Below are 15985 nucleotides of genomic sequence, written 5' to 3' on the forward strand. Positions count from 1 at the left end.
TTTAAAAAAAAGCCTTGGTCACTTTTGGAAGATTCTAGGAAAATATCATTTTGAAAACTGGTAAACAGATAGAGTCAAGTATTTATTCAGTTTTCAAATACAAATACGTTGTACGTTTGGTTATACGTTGAGATAACCAAATGGTTGGTGAGGGCAAGTCTTTCTTTTTAGAAGTACATTAACTAATAAGCAAAGAAGGAATAATAGAATTAGAATATCACCATTTTGGAAGCCTTAATAAATAATGATTCTAAACAATTGTCAATAATGGCTGCTGACATCACAAAAAGAAAGACAGCCAGACGACATTATGTGCCTCCTGACGGACAAACACGATGTCACTTAGGAATGTTCTTGCCAAAAAAAAAAAAAGTCAAACCTGAATCTGAACAAGCCTTTAGATTTAACTACCTATTTTTAAGAAATACAGAGGACATTGTTAAGTTCTACAGAATGACCTCATTTCTTCAACAAAAAAATTATGAAGGAGTGGGGAGGGAAGGAATCTGGAGAAGGGTGAGGAAAGGAGAGAAACTACAGATTTAAAGAACTAAGGGACATGGCAAATCAACCGTAATGTATGGACCTTATGTAGATCCTGATTTGAACAAACTATAAAAAAGAAAAAATAACTTTTATGAGATAATCAGGAAAATTTGGAACACTATTTGGATATTTGATTATATTACAGAATTAATTCTTAATTATTTGCCTTTCATAACTTGATTATGTGTTTTAAATGAGTCTTTTTTAAAGATGCACAATGAATGACTCGTACAAAATGATATAAAGTCTGGGGTTTGTTTCAAGCTAGTGGTGGGGGAAGATAAGTGGGTGGAGATATATGTGAAACAAGAGGCCATGACTTTATAATTATTGAAGCTTAGTGATGGGTACACATAATAAAAACTTTATTAAATGAGGAGGCTAAATGTCCACTAAGGAAAAAAAAAAAACTAAATTAAACTAAAGCTTAGGTGCAAACCGGAGCAATGCTTTTCAAAATGTGGTTGAATGACTACATGCCTCCTCACAATCACTTGCAGGACTTATCACAAAATACAAGCCTCCTGGAAATCTAGAACTTTGGGGGATGAAGCTTAGGAATTTAATTGAGAATTTCAACTGCAGACTGGATTTTGAGAACTACTCTTTTATACCTAAAGCACTCGGGGAAAAAAAAAAGTCTTTCTATGCAACATTTAAGACTGTGTTCTTAGAGATGACATGTTTTTAAAGCATCTAAATTCAAATTCAGTAACAATAAATGCCTCATCATTATTTGCAACTCCTCTGATAGTAAACATTTCATAACTATTTTATTTAATGAGACCAGCCATGTACTGTGACCTAAATCACAGACTATTACATTTAATTTTGTTTCTTCAATAATGTAGACCAAAATGTTTCAAGCATGTCCTCAGTCTTTGGGAAAGAGGTGGACAGTGGCACTCATATGGAATAGTTCTAGAAGAAGCCAAGATAATTTCGATTAACCTTCTTTATAGCTGTCAGACTATGTGAAGATACAACAGATATGGGCAGCATATAAAACATCTTTCATTGGTGACATTCACAAACCACACTGACCTTAGATTGTAAAACAGAACTACCAACAATGAAATCTTCAAATCCAACTGGCAGGAAATCAGTGGATTGGAAAGAAGACGAATATGCTTAGATGAGGCATGTGAGGCGCCTGGGCAGAAAATTTAAAGAGCACTTACTGCAGGACCCTGAGAGTCAGTGTATCTTCAAATTTGCACCCTACCGCACTCACCACATACTGTTTCTGCCCTGCACAAGGGCTCCAAAGTGAAGTTGGCTTAAAGTGCCAGGGAGGCCTGATGTCCGCATTCCACAGCTTTGAAGCAAAGCTTGAGAACCAGCCTTATCTCAAGTAAAAAGGATTTACTAATCTCTAGACCAGTACTTGGAAACTCTTGTCATTTCCCTTGAGAGACCAAGACTAGCCTGATGTGCTTTGTTACTAGGGCAACAAAGCATACTCCCTGCGTTCTCCCCCCAAAGAGTTTATGGTAAGGATCCAGTAGTTCCTTTCCCAGATCCTAGAGCCTTGCTGGAAAACATCAGTCCAATATCTCAGGCCCTGTCAGGTTCTGGCAGAATGATTGATATAAATCACCTAGTTAGACTGTGATATTGCTTCTCCCTTGACTTCACCCCCTTGGTCCTACAGCCTACCTTACTTCCCCCTCTCCAACCCCCTCCATCCCCCGCAATTACCAGCACTGTCTACTTGCTGAGATTTCCCTTTGGTCTGCTAGTCTACGCCTCTTCGAAGGTCTGTAGTTGAGTCTGTCTCCTTTCAAATGGCTTCCAGTCTGTCCTACCCCATCAGAGTTAACAGAACCATCCAATTACTGTGACAATCAACAGTACCTCCACACATTTTTTTAAGCATCAGCTAGGGAAACCCCTAGCTCTGTTGAGAATCACTGGAAGAGAAGACATAGTTTCCATTTGTATGGTGGGCTGCAGATGGGCAGTCCTGAGCCAGTTGGCATGACACATGGTACTAGCTAACCCCAAAGCTCACTTCAAGCAATGCAGGAGTTAGAGCAGCTGAGGGAGGAAATAGAAGCAAATACATAAATCTTTTTAAAATAAGATAAAGTGTGAAAGCACTTTTAAGACAGTTTAGCACCACACTAAAATTATTATCACCACTTTGTTTAGTACTATGTTGTCTTGGGCAGCCCTTGTGAATAAACAAAAACATCAGAACCTGGCAGAGCCATAAGCAACAGCCCACTTCCCAAAACGGGGTGAACAGCTGTAGACCAATCAGCAGTGTTGGGTGTTTCCGGCTACTCAGTATGGACATGATTGTGAGTCAGAACCAATTCAAACTTTAACCAGAGCTCCCACTCTGCCAGACACTACAATAGAAGGTGGGGTAAAAAGAAGACCAATATGCTAGGATGCTCAGTCGCATCAGCTTTACAGATAAGCCTCACTATTACCTCTAAACAAAGTGGAAGCCAGTCCTGGCAGCACACACCTATAATCCCAGCATTTTGGAAGGCTGAGGCGGGCAGATAGCTGGAAGCCAGGACTTTGAGACCAGCCTGGCCAACATACTGAAACCCCATCTCTACTAAAAATACAAAAATCAGCCAGGCGTGGTGGCACACACTTGTAATCCCAGGTACTTGGGAAGCTGAGGCAGGAGAATAGCTTGAATCCAGAAGGCGGAGGTTGCAGTGAGCAGAGATCGCACCACTGCACTCCAGCCGGGGCAACAGAGAAAGACTGTCTCAAAATGACAACAACAACAACAAAGTGAAGTGATACTTCACTTTGTAGTTCTCTTTTTCCTAAACTTGGATTCTTAAAATGTTTCTAAGCTAGTAGTTTTGTAAGAACTTTTTTCCTTAAAAATCTGGCACATTTAAAGTACTGGAAATTCTGAGCTTTTAAAAATATTGGGATTATACCAGTGCTTATTTATCTCTATAAACTAGTGAGAACAGAGGCCCTTTAATTAGAGATATTATAGTGGCATTTATTAATACACTCCAGAAGTAGGGAAATATTTTATATTCACACAGGGAGACATAAAGCCTGTACTAAGTTATAGACACACAGACAGATAGAGATGTTATTTCTTCTGTCTTACAACTTCAATCTCAGGTCAAAAGTAAACACAAAACCACAAAAATTCACCAGCTCTTCTGCTTGAGCAGCCTTTATGTTAAAACAAACAGACAAACAAAACCTTACTAGCCCACATCTCAAATAGCTATCCTCCTTCCCTCTCAGTGGACACAAAAGTAATTAATTAATTTGAGCTCACAAACGATAAACAAAAAGACTTACAAACTCGCTTCTCTATCACCTCTCTTATTTATTTATTTGAACCCCTGGCCTCAAGCAATCCTCCCACCTCAGCCCCGAGTGGTTGAGATTACAGGTTTGAGCCACTGCACCTATTTACCTCTTTACCAATAAGACTAGACGTCCACCATCCAACAGATACCACCAAATGGTTAGACCACAAAACCAAACTCCCAATCATTGCTGCTATCAATGTATCCGTAATGTATAAGTTATACCTGAATAACTTATCAGGAATGTACAAATCAGAAACAAAAACAAAATTTTTGAAAATCGGTCGGGTGCGGTGGCTCACGCTTGTAATCCCAGCACGTTGAGAGGCCGAGGCGGGCAGATCACGAGGTCAGGAGATCGAGACCACGGTGAAACCCCGTCTCTACTAAAAAATACAAAAAAAATTAGCCGGGCGTGGTGGCGGGCGCCTGTAGTCCCAGCTACTCGGAGAGGCTGAGGCAGGAGAATGGCGTGAACCTGGGAGGCGGAGCTTGCAGTGAGCCGAGATTGCGCCACTGCACTCCAGCCTGGGCGACAGAGCGAGATTCCGTCTCAAAAATAAATAAATAAATAAATAAATAATAAAAATAAAAATCAATTAAAAAGGAAAAAAATATATAACCACTTGGGATTTCTCTAAGAGCAAATAAAAAACATGCCTGGCCTTAACCCATGATGTATACATTTCTTTCACCAGACAGTTTGATTCATCACATAAATCCAGTTGGGCATCTCTGTGGGCCCTTAAGATTTCCAATAATATAGTATAATTCTCAAAAACCTAAAATCATGTCTCTAATGTGAACATAAAATAAATACATGTCAAAGTTTTATTCAACTCATTAGTTAGTGAGGAAACCGATAAGACTTTAAAACCAATACAGAATATTAGGGAAGCTAGGCATATATTAATAAAGAAATGTTAGGATAGAATTGCAGGGTTAGATACAAAACTGACTAATGTGTTGCAGAACAATAAATCATAACCTGTGTTGGTATCTGGTACAACAAAAAATTATTTGCATCTCTACCAAACCAAAATCTCTACCAAAGTTAACCTTTGCCCCTACAGAATTGTAAAACAGCCCAGTCAATATAATAAAGTCAAGTCCAGGGCAGCACTGAAAGAGCATCCAGTAAATAAATCTCTTTTGCCTATTTCCAAGTTTTAGTCATTTTTTCCACGGAAACGAGATATTGCAAATATTGCACGGGACATAGAGGTACTAAAAAACTATTAATTCATCTGAAATTCATACTGTATTTTATCCGGCAACACTAACCACGAGTTAACCAAAACTTCACCAAGTCTGTACAGTTCTTTTGCCAACACGGTATCTCTTAAATCTGTTCCTCAGCTTCATCTTTCCCTAGATAATAAATATCATATTAAGCGCTATTTCTATTGCACGACTATTCTTTATATTTACCACTGGAGGGCGCACATAACTCGTACTATACTAGATAAGAGGTCATGAAGAAACCACCTGAGCGTTTCTGCATCTCAACCACAAGAGGCCAGTACAGGAACCTCAGATTTTGCAACCAGACTGTTTACTCGCTCCCTAAGCAGCCATGCGCAGGCGCGAAACTTCTCCCCAGGCCAGACCCGGCCTGCGCATGCGTTCAAGTGAGCGCGCAGACGCCGTTGCTAAGACTCGCGGGAAAAGGTTGAGCGCGGCTGGAAGCGCGCATGCGCGGTGGCTAATGCCATAGGCTCCTTCAGGGCTGAGTGATCCCGCGTGTCTTGCGCTCGGTGGAAATGCCCAGCCGAGGGACGCGACCAGAGGACAGCTCTGTGCTGATCTTCACCGACAATTCGACCCCACACAAGGAGGATCTTAGCAGCAAGGTGAGTGTGAGACGAGACGAAAAGGCTCCTGGACTCGGGACCAGGCGCCACTGGACCCTGAAGGTGGTCCGCAGGGTCCAGCGTGGGGCCTGCCCGGGCCTCGGCTTTGCCCTGCTACTTTGCTCTTTTTATTCATAGCACTTGACAGCCACAGTTAGTCCTTTTATTTTCTGAAAACAGTTGCGAAAAGGGAGATCTTGAAATTTGCCCTGAGACTGGGCCTAGGTGACAGTGGGGCGGAGTTTTGGTTGGGTGTTTTCCTCCCTGGTCTTTTTAAACTTTTGGAAATACCGCCCACCCCAAATCTGTTCCATCGCAGATATTCTGCATCCAGTTAACCATGCCAGCAACCCGGGATCCATCCTTGACCCCCATCACGGAAGCCTATCAGTTCTACCTTTGAAGCTCATTTCAAATATGTCCGTTTATCACCGTGAACACTCTTACCACCCCAAATAAGCCACCGTCATCTGCTATCGGGACCCCTGCCCCCCGGCAAGGGCTTCCTAACCGGTCTCCCCTCATCCACGTGTTAGCTGCTGCTTCTCCGTTAACCAGAGCAGCGGTCCTAAAACACGCATTGGGTTGTCACTCTTATACCAAACAGGGGGAGGGAGGAAGCCAATATAATATAAGCCTTAACTGCTGTAAACAAACAAAACCTTTAAAGATAAATGGGTGTGGTGTGGGGAGGGTTATAGCCCTTCAGGTATTACATGTCCTAGATTCTACTTTGGTTCTGTCCCAAACTTACAATGACATCTTGGGCAAGTCTCTTTAATCTTTCAGTATCAGTTACCTTCTTTGAAGTAAAGTGAAATGTACACCTGTCATTCCTAAAATGGGAAAGCCCTCTACAAATGTTAAGTCTCAAAGAATGTTTACAAATTTGGCTTTGGAATTCAACCTCATTACTACAGCTCTGCCAACTGGGGAGACAGAAAGGTGCACAGTCATGGGGATTGGGAGTGAATTTTCAAAAGACACACAGCCCATTCTGATTACCACCATAGCAAGCCACTTAGGCATACCGGTGGATACAGATCCTTGAGGTGTGTGTAAGGTAGCACAAATATTATAAAAGCTACTTTTAGAGGCTCTTGTGATACTATGTAATCAGTCATGTTCACAAAATAAATAGAGTTAAAAAGAAACTTAGTTTTCACTTAGTTGAGCCCTCCCTTACAAATAAATGAAGCCCAGGCCAGCACGGTAGCCCAGGCCTGTAGTCCCAGCTACTCGGAGGCTAAGGTGTGAGAATCACCTGAGCCCGGGAAGATCAAGGCTGCAGTGAGCCGTGATCGCACCACTGCACTCCAGCCTGTAACAGAGCAAGACCCTGTTTCAAAAAAAAAAGCCCAGTTCAACAGTGCCAGCTCTATGCTAGTCATTGAGATAAAAAGAGGGAAAAATAAAAAGATGGAACATGATAGGTCTTACTGTCCCCAAATAGGGCATTGCTTGATTTGAATGTTTGCACCACTTAGTACATAAAATCATGAAAATATTGAAAAAAACCCACACCTCATTCAATTTGCTTTTTTTTTTTTTAAATCTAAATCACAACTTAATTTTCAATCTAAATCACAGCTTAATTCCTTTTGGTGTATATCATATTTTTTTTAATTATTTATTTATTTGTTTATTTTTTTGAGACGGAGTTTCGCTCTTGTTGCCCAGGCTAGAGTGCAGTAGTGCAATCTTGGCTCACTGCAGCCTCCGGCTCCCAGGTTCAAGCATTTCTCCTGCCTCAGCCTCCCAAGTAACTGGATTACAGGCAGGCGCCACTACGCTTGGCTAATTTTGTATTTTTAGTGGAGATGGGGTGTCTCCATGTTGGTCAGGCTGGTCTTGAACTCCCGACTTCAGGTGATCCGCCCGCCTTGGCCTCCCGAAGTGCTGGGATTACAGGCATGAGCCACTGCACCTGGCCTGGTGTATATCATATATTTTTAACAAAAGGTATAAACCTTGTTCAGTAACTGTAGTCCTTGGCATGATTGCTGGTTACGAACACGAAAATCCCCGTCTGGTCTTAATGGGTTACCTAACATTTTGCAAGTCTAATCACTGTTTTTTCTCCTCCAGCTTTTCCCCAACTGTACCCCCACACAGGCTGCTGTTGAAAATGATCTGTATATTCACGAACTGCCCGTTTGGAAAACCAGTACACCACAGCCCCTTATCCCATCTCTAATTTTAAAATGACCCCTTAAGGGATTCTCATTGAGCATACTTTGAAAACATCTAACTTAAGGAGTTTTTCTTTATTTCAATAGATTAAAGAACAAAAAATTGTGGTGGATGAACTTTCTAACCTTAAGAAAAATAGGGTGAGTTATTATAGGAATTCTGAATAATATGTGGGAGGTTTATTTATGTTAACTATATATTAAAGTTATAAGAATTGTATATAAGATTTAATCATACTTTAATAAAATGTGTAGTATTTCAGCATCTTTTTAAATTGCAAGTGTCTCGATTCTTTTTTTAAATGGATAGATCTCATAGCTGAAGATGTCTTTTTTCTATCATATGCCATTCACATTGCCTTTGCAACAAATGATACTAGTTGTATTTTGGTATCTTGGAGCTGTAATCACTAATGATGTTTATTTTATACCTGAATTTGGTGTTTTCTTTTGATATAAACGAACTTTATATTGAGATGAGAAGACACTTTTCTTTTAAATGAATGTGGATAATTATTGAACAAAAAAGGATACATTGCTTCCCCTCCCTCCAAAAAATTTTTACATAGATTTTTCTAAATGTGTAACATGGTTATTTAATGCTATTTCCATTAATATATTATAAACAAGCAAGCTACTGCTTTGTATATAGTTATAGTGTCAAATTGCATTTTAACGTTCAGGAAGAAATGAGTTTGAACTCTTAAAAGCTTTTTAAAGATTATGTAATAACTGACTGGTTAGATATTTCTGATATTGTCACTTATGGAATATTAGAAGTTGAGGCACATACAAAAATTAGCCGGGCGCATGCCTGTAATCCCAGCTACTCAGGAGGCCGAGGCACAAGAATTGCTTGAACCTGGGAGGCAGAGTTTGCAGTGAGCCGAGCACACCACTGCACTCCAGCCTAGGCAACAGAGCAGGACTCCTTCTCAAAAAAAAAAAAAAAAAAGAAGTTGAGGCAGAATTAATACAAACTTTCTCTAGAGGGCAAATTGGCAGAAGGTCTCAACAACTCAAAACTGTAACACTTTGACCCAGCAGTTCCATTTATAGTAGTTGATACTTAGGAGAGAATCATGGGAGTGCACAAAGATTTAGTTACAAAGATATTCATCACAACCTTGATTTACAATAGCAAAGAGATGGTAACACCTTAAGTGTCTAATATTTGAAGCTGAGCAAATAAACTGTAATATGTTATATCTATATAGCAGTAGGTATAATTTGGTCACCCTAGCTTGCTTTGGCATTTTGGTGTTCTTGTAAAATAACACTTACTGATAAGAAAAAGTATTCTCAATATATTGCTCATTGATAAAAGAAAAGCATAAATCTGCAGGTACAGTAAGAACCTTTTTTGTTAAAATGGTATATGGAGAGAAAATAGTTTCATTTCAGTAGGAGCAATTTCTGGTAGTTGGGCAATGGGTGACTTTTATTTGTCTTTTTGCTTATCCGTATTTACTAAAGTATTGTACTGAATATATGTTACCGAAGTTCAAGAATTAGTGACAATAGGGTTAAGGATTTTAATATCTACTTTTTAGATGAAAATTTGATATTAGCCTAAATTATGTTTTCCAGAAAGTATATAGGCAACAACAGAACAGCAATATATTCTTTCTTGCAGACCGAACAGAAATGCTGTCTGAGAGCAAAAGTAAGTTTTTTTTTTTTTTTTTTTTGGGTTTTTGGGGGGTGCCTAAATTATACTCATCTGAATGTTAAAATATATATCTAAAGATTAATGCAGCAGTTTGGTTTTTTTCAAGTTAGGCTTCCAAAGATGAGTCAACAGTTAAAAAAAAATATATATATATATCATAATATGTGTTAGAAAGCAATAGTTATTAACATGTGCTTTAGAGTTTTAAACAGGTCTAAGTATGACAAACCATTACCACTTTCTACCTTTGTGACTTTGGGTGAAATACTTTAAGCCTCCCAGGTATTGTGGGATCTAAATAAGATGCTATGTAAAAAGTGCTTAACCAAGTGCTTGGGCCAAAATCAGCACTTGGCAAAACAGAAGCTATTTTTCTAAAAGATAAACATTCTTTATTAGTAGCCTTTTGTTAATTATTATTGGTACTGGCATAGTGTATGTGTTTATATGGTTTGATTTTGGTAAACAGCTTGTGTTGCCCTCTGAATTGCTAGGTAAAAGTCCAAGAATTTTTATGTTATTTAATATTTATTCTCCTTCCCTGAAACAGATATATTGGATGAACTGAAAAAAGAATACCAAGAAATAGAAAACTTAGAGAAGACCAAAATCAAGAAATAGTCAACCTGATTTCACATAACAATGTGTGGCATTTGTTGTTCTGTAAACTTTTCTGCTGAGCATTTTAGTCAAGATTTAAAAGAGGACTTACTATATAATCTTAAACAGCGGGGACCCAATAGTAGTAAACAATTGTTAAAGTCTGATGTTAACTACCAGTGTTTATTTTCTGGTCACGTCCTACACTTGAGGGGTGTTTTGACTACCCAGCCTGTGGAAGATGAAAGAGGCAATGTGTTTCTATGGAATGGAGAAATTTTTAGTGGAATAAAGGTTGAAGCTGAAGAGAATGACACTCAAATTTTGTTTAATTATCTTTCCTCCTGTAAGAATGAATCTGAGATTTTGTCACTCTTCTCAGAAGTACAAGGTCCCTGGTCATTTATATATTACCAAGCATCTAGTCATTATTTATGGTTTGGTAGGGATTTTTTTGGTCGCCGTAGCTTGCTTTGGCATTTTAGTAATTTGGGCAAGAGTTTCTGCCTCTCTTCAGTTGGCACCCAAACATCTGGATTGGCAAATCAGTGGCAAGAAGTTCCAGCATCTGGACTTTTCAGAATTGATCTTAAGTCTACTGCCATTTCCAGATGCATTATTTTACAACTGTATCCTTGGAAATATATTTCTAGGGAGAATATTGTTGAAGAAAATGTTAATAACCTGAGTCAAATTTCAGCAGACTTACCAGCATTTGTATCAGTGGTAGCAAATGAAGCCAAACTGTATCTTGAAAAACCTGTTGTTCCTTTAAATATGATGTTGCCACCAGCTGCATTGGAGACTCATTGCAGTAATATTTCCAATATGCCACCTACAAGAGAGACACTTCAAGTCTTTCTTACTGATGTACACATGAAGGAAGTAATTCAGCAGTTAATTGACGTCCTGAGTGTAGCAGTCAAGAAACGTGTCTTGTGTTTACCTAGGGATGAAAATCTGACAGCAAATGAAGTTTTGAAAACGTGTGATAGGAAAGCAAATGTTGCAATCCTGTTTTCTGGGGGCATTGATTCCATGGTTATTGCAACCCTTGCTGACCGTCATATTCCTTTAGATGAACCAATTGATCTTCTTAATGTAGCTTTCATAGCTGAAGAAAAGACCATGCCAACTAGCTTTAACAAAGAAAGGAATAAACCAGAAAATAAATGTGAAATACCTTCTGAAGAATTCTCTAAAGATGTTGCTGCTGATGATGATGACAGTCCTAATAAACATGTCAGTGTACCAGATCGAATCACAGGAAGGGCGGGACTAAAGGAACTACAAGCTGTTAGCCCTTCCCGAATTTGGAATTTTGTTGAAATTAATGTTTCTATGGAAGAACTGCAGAAATTAAGAAGAACTCGAATATGTCACTTAATTCGGCCATTGGATACAGTTTTGGATGATAGCATTGGCTGTGCAGTCTGGTTTGCTTCTAGAGGAATTGGTCGGTTAGTGGCCCAGGATGGAGTGAAATCCTATCAGAGCAATGCAAAGGTATGACACAGTGTTTCTTCTCCTGAGAATTCCTGAGACCTATTTTTGACCCTTAAAGCTTTTAGCATTTTGATTGTAAGAATATAGCATATTTTAGATGCATTTATCTTATTTACTACGTAGTTGATAACATTTTTTATGGATTTCTTTAAACTGCATAGGTAGTTCTCACTGGAATTGGTGCAGATGAGCAACTTGCAGGTTATTCTCGTCATCGTGTCCGCTTTCAGTCACATGGGCTGGAAGGATTGAATAAGGAAATAATGATGGAACTGGGTCGAATTTCTTCCAGAAATCTTGGTCGTGATGACAGAGTTATTGGTGATCATGGAAAAGAAGCAAGGTAATTCTAATCATTTGAGTGTTGTTACGGTATTTTTATAAAAACAGCAGAGTGTAAATGGAGACTTCAAAGTTTGCTTTCTCTTTGGAGACTGTTCAAATGAATAAGAGCAGCAATAATAGCTTGGCTTTATGTTATAAACACAGTCAGAAACAGAGCTGGGAAGAGCCAGGAGAGCATTTATTTTCTAGAACTCATTCTCTAAGAAATGTCTTTTCAGTAATTTTCAAAGGTAACATAATGACAGAATTGTTTTTAAGACTATAGTGAAAAAGACTGTCAAAGTAGGCCAGGCATGGTGGTTCACACCTGTCATCCTAGCACTTTGGGAGGCCAAGGCGGGCGGATCACCTGAGGACAGGAGTTCAAGACCAGCCTGGTAAACATGGTAAAACCCCACCGGTACTAAAAATACAAAAAAATTAGCGGATCGTGGTGCCGCATGCCTGTAGTTCCAGCTACTCGAAAGGCTGAGAATGGCTTGAACCCGGGAGGTGGAGGTTGCAGTGAGCCCAGATCGCGCCACTGCACTCCAGCCTGGGAGACAGTGCGAGACTCCGTTTCCACAAAAAAGACTGTCAAAATAAAACTGAGATAGTGAAATACTAAGAGAAGGTATTTAGACGGTTTTGTTCAGCTTTTAATGTGGGCTTTCCTCCCAGTAAGCGCATAAGCCCCACCCGCAAGCGTTCCCCTCCAATGTTACAGAAATTGGCTTTGTCTCTATCGACATTTCTGTATGTACAGATCCATGCTGATTTGAAGGTAGCCCTTACACTGGATATTCCTCTGCCACATGCTTTTTGAACACAATTTAGTCACATATTGCAGATTACTTAAAACCTTCAGTGAAACCAAGGCACTTTCATGTATGTATTCTTGCTTTTCAGGTTTATTTTTACCTATATCATATTTCTGAAGGTAGTGAACAAGTACAGTATTTGAATAAAACTTTCTAAAACATTAAGTAAGGATAAAGGAAGATGTGACATTTAGTTATAAAGAGCAAAAATCCAGTCAAGTAGGCTAATTGATTAAGCAGTAGTTTATTACAAGGGTACAAGCATCCAAGAATAGGAAGTCCAAGTAAGCTTCATGAGAATTAAACATACTACACTTCTCTCTCTCTCTCTCTCTCTGACTTCGTTGTTTCTTGTCTCTACTTCAGTCTTTTCCTCTTTCCACTGACTTGTAGTTGCCTTTACACAGTTGTCATTCTTAAGTTTCTGGTCCTAGCCCATGTAAAAGTTTGGCTACTGTGTCATTATTCTGTCATAATTTTTAAGATTTCACTATAAAGTGATAACTAATACCATAATAAAGTCCGTAAACTGTTAAACTGTTTTCTCTTTGAAGACGTGAGAGAGAAAGAGGTAGAAATTCAGTCTGTTATTTCAGCTAGGTCATAGAGAAGGGAATTTGTCTAGTAAAAGCATTTACTTATGAAAGTATTATATTATGTTCAAATAAAAATGCATATGAAGAATGTTTAAAGCAGCTAATACAGAATTGTGATATAACAAATATAGTGGCTAGATCTAAATAATTTATTACATATCTTGACATACATATTAACAGTAGTGTGTTGATTTGATTCTCTAAATTTGCTTTTGCAACTCATTCATTTTTATGTAATATTCCAGATAACAAATGTCTTTGCCCTTTCCAATCTCTTAAACCTAAGTTGTAATAAACAGAAACACTAGTGTAACTGTATTGCATATTGAGATGTGGGATGGTGGGTGTTATTTTGAACAGAAAAAGAACAGAATTTTGTAGAAGTTGGGGAAGCAAAAGGGCAGAAAGTTATTTTTTTAATCTAATATTTTGTTTCTAGGTCATCCCAGAATTTAGGAAAAAAAAATCGAATATTTTGTTCTGTTACAGTAATTTATCACCATTTAATTGGTTTAAGTATAATTAAACAATTTTGATTAACAAAATTTTACCATAGTGTTTTGCAGGTTCAGGGCTGTGGAGCCCTTCTATATTGGTTCCATATCCCTAAAGTGTCATTTCTTTAGATGTGATAAAGATCAGACACAGATTGAATAGTTAGTTAAGATCATGCTCGTAGGCCAGGTGCAGTGGCTCACGCCTGTATTCCCAGCACTTTGGGAGGCCGAAGCAGGTGGGTCACTTGAGTTCAGGAGTCCGAGACCAGCCTGGGCAACGTGGCGAAATCTCATCTCTACCAAAAAATACAAAGATTAGCTGGGTGTGGTAGTGCTTGCCTAGGCAAAAAAAAAAAACAAACAAAAAAGCAAAAAAACATATTTGTTTTCAAGGCCTCCACAAAGATACCTTGTAAAACAATTTGAAATTATTTCTGGACACAATAAACCTAATTTATTTATTGAGACTTAGACTATTTTGTAGTATATGTATTAAAATTAGTCATATGTTATGAAACACTTTTAATTTGATTAAATTTTAGCTATAAAACTGTATAAATCAAAGCAGGTTGATTTTATTTTTACTTAGTGGTTATATTATCTATCTGTTTATTTTAGGTTTCCTTTCCTGGATGAAAATGTTGTCTCCTTTCTAAATTCTCTACCAATTTGGGAAAAAGCAAACTTGACTTTACCCCGAGGAATTGGTGAAAAACTACTTTTACGCCTTGCAGCTGTGGAACTTGGTCTTACAGCCTCTGCTCTTCTGCCCAAACGGGCCATGCAGTTTGGATCAAGAATTGCAAAAATGGAAAAAATTAATGAAAAGGCATCTGATAAATGTAGACGACTCCAAATCATTCCTTAGAAAATCTTTCTATTGAAAAGGAGACTAAATTGTAAAGTGATTCACAATGTATCAAAATAAAAATAAGTTTTTATATAATTATATAAAAGTTAGATACTCTGCTGATTTACTATTGTATAATATAGTAGTTTTAAAGTTCATTTGGTTGAATTTTCGTTTTTTCCTGTCACAGAGCTTCTAAAACCATGGAATTTCCTTAGTGATAGGGAGTATCTTTTGTTATTCATAATAAGCCCCTTTTGATCACACCTGAATTTATGCTAAGGAGGTGACTTAGGGTGCGGTCTCGGTCTCTAAATAGCCTTTAATACCTGCAGCTTGGGAGGCCAAGGCAGAGGGATCTCTTGAGTCCAGGAGTTTGAGACCAGCTTGGGCAACATGATGAAACCTCATCTCTACCAAAAAAAAAAAAAAAAAAAGAGTACAGAAAATTAGCTGGGCATGGAAGCATGTGCCTCCCTACTCGGGAGGCTGAGGTGGCAGGATCACTTGAGCCCAGGAAGTTGAGGCTGCAGTGAGGCCGGGATCACACCACTGCACTCCAGCCTGGGCAACAGTGAGACCCTGTCTCTAAAAATAAAAATTAAAAATCAAGTGGTTAGAAAAGTTGGAATTTCATCCCCACCCACCAACCTCTGGGAGGGAGAGTGGTGCTGAAGATTAAGGGCTATTAAACTCTATAAAAACTCTTGAACAAGATTTGATGAGCCTCTGGTTTGCGGAACATGTGGAGGTGCTGGGAGTGTGGTATGCCCAGACAGACAAGGAAGCTGCCTCTCACCTTAATTTTTTTTAATACTTTGCCTTATGCATCTCTTCAATTTGGCAGTGCCTGAGATGTATCCTATATAATAAGCCAGTAAACCTAAGTATTTCTGTGAGTGCTGTGAGCCATTCTAGCAAATTACCGAACCTGAATAGGGGGTCATGAAAACCCCCGATTTATGTAGCTGGTCAATCAGAAGTACCAGAGATCCAGACTTGAAATTGCCATCTAAAGCAGAGACACCTTATGGCACTGAGCCCTTAAATGGAAGGATCTGACACTAACTCCAGGTAGATAGAGGCAGGATTAAACTGTAGGATACCCAGCTGGTATTCAGAGAGCTGGAGAATTGCTTGGTGTGGAAAAAGTCCACACATCTGGTGTCAGAATTGTTGTGTGAGAGTGAAGAGAAACTGTTTTCCCAGACTCACTCTCT

General features: G+C 38.8%; 2 protein-coding genes across 3 annotated transcripts; both read left to right on the top strand.

Annotated features, from left to right (window-relative positions):
• Positions 1-5570: 5570 nt before the first annotated feature.
• On the top strand, positions 5571-10482 carry ASDURF (ASNSD1 upstream open reading frame). Of its 2 annotated transcripts, none has more exons than XM_055289983.2 (4): positions 5571-5707; positions 7987-8040; positions 9490-9565; positions 10122-10482. In XM_055289983.2, the coding sequence occupies exons 1-4, from the start codon at positions 5618-5620 to the stop codon at positions 10190-10192; spliced, it is 291 nt and encodes a 96-aa protein (XP_055145958.1). In that variant the 5' UTR covers positions 5571-5617; the 3' UTR covers positions 10193-10482. The 2 variants fall into 2 exon arrangements, with proteins under 2 accessions (XP_055145958.1, XP_055145959.1); XM_055289984.2 differs by having other exon boundaries at positions 9536-9565.
• On the top strand, positions 10214-14923 carry ASNSD1 (asparagine synthetase domain containing 1). Its single transcript, XM_055289982.1, has 3 exons — positions 10214-11677; positions 11839-12020; positions 14534-14923. Exons 1-3 carry the CDS (start codon positions 10214-10216, stop codon positions 14781-14783), a joined length of 1896 nt encoding a protein of 631 aa, XP_055145957.1. The 3' UTR covers positions 14784-14923.
• The last annotated feature ends 1062 nt before the right edge of the window (positions 14924-15985 follow it).

This window comes from Symphalangus syndactylus, chromosome 8, assembly GCF_028878055.3.
Source record: "Symphalangus syndactylus isolate Jambi chromosome 8, NHGRI_mSymSyn1-v2.1_pri, whole genome shotgun sequence".
NCBI classification, from domain to species: domain Eukaryota; kingdom Metazoa; phylum Chordata; class Mammalia; order Primates; family Hylobatidae; genus Symphalangus; species Symphalangus syndactylus.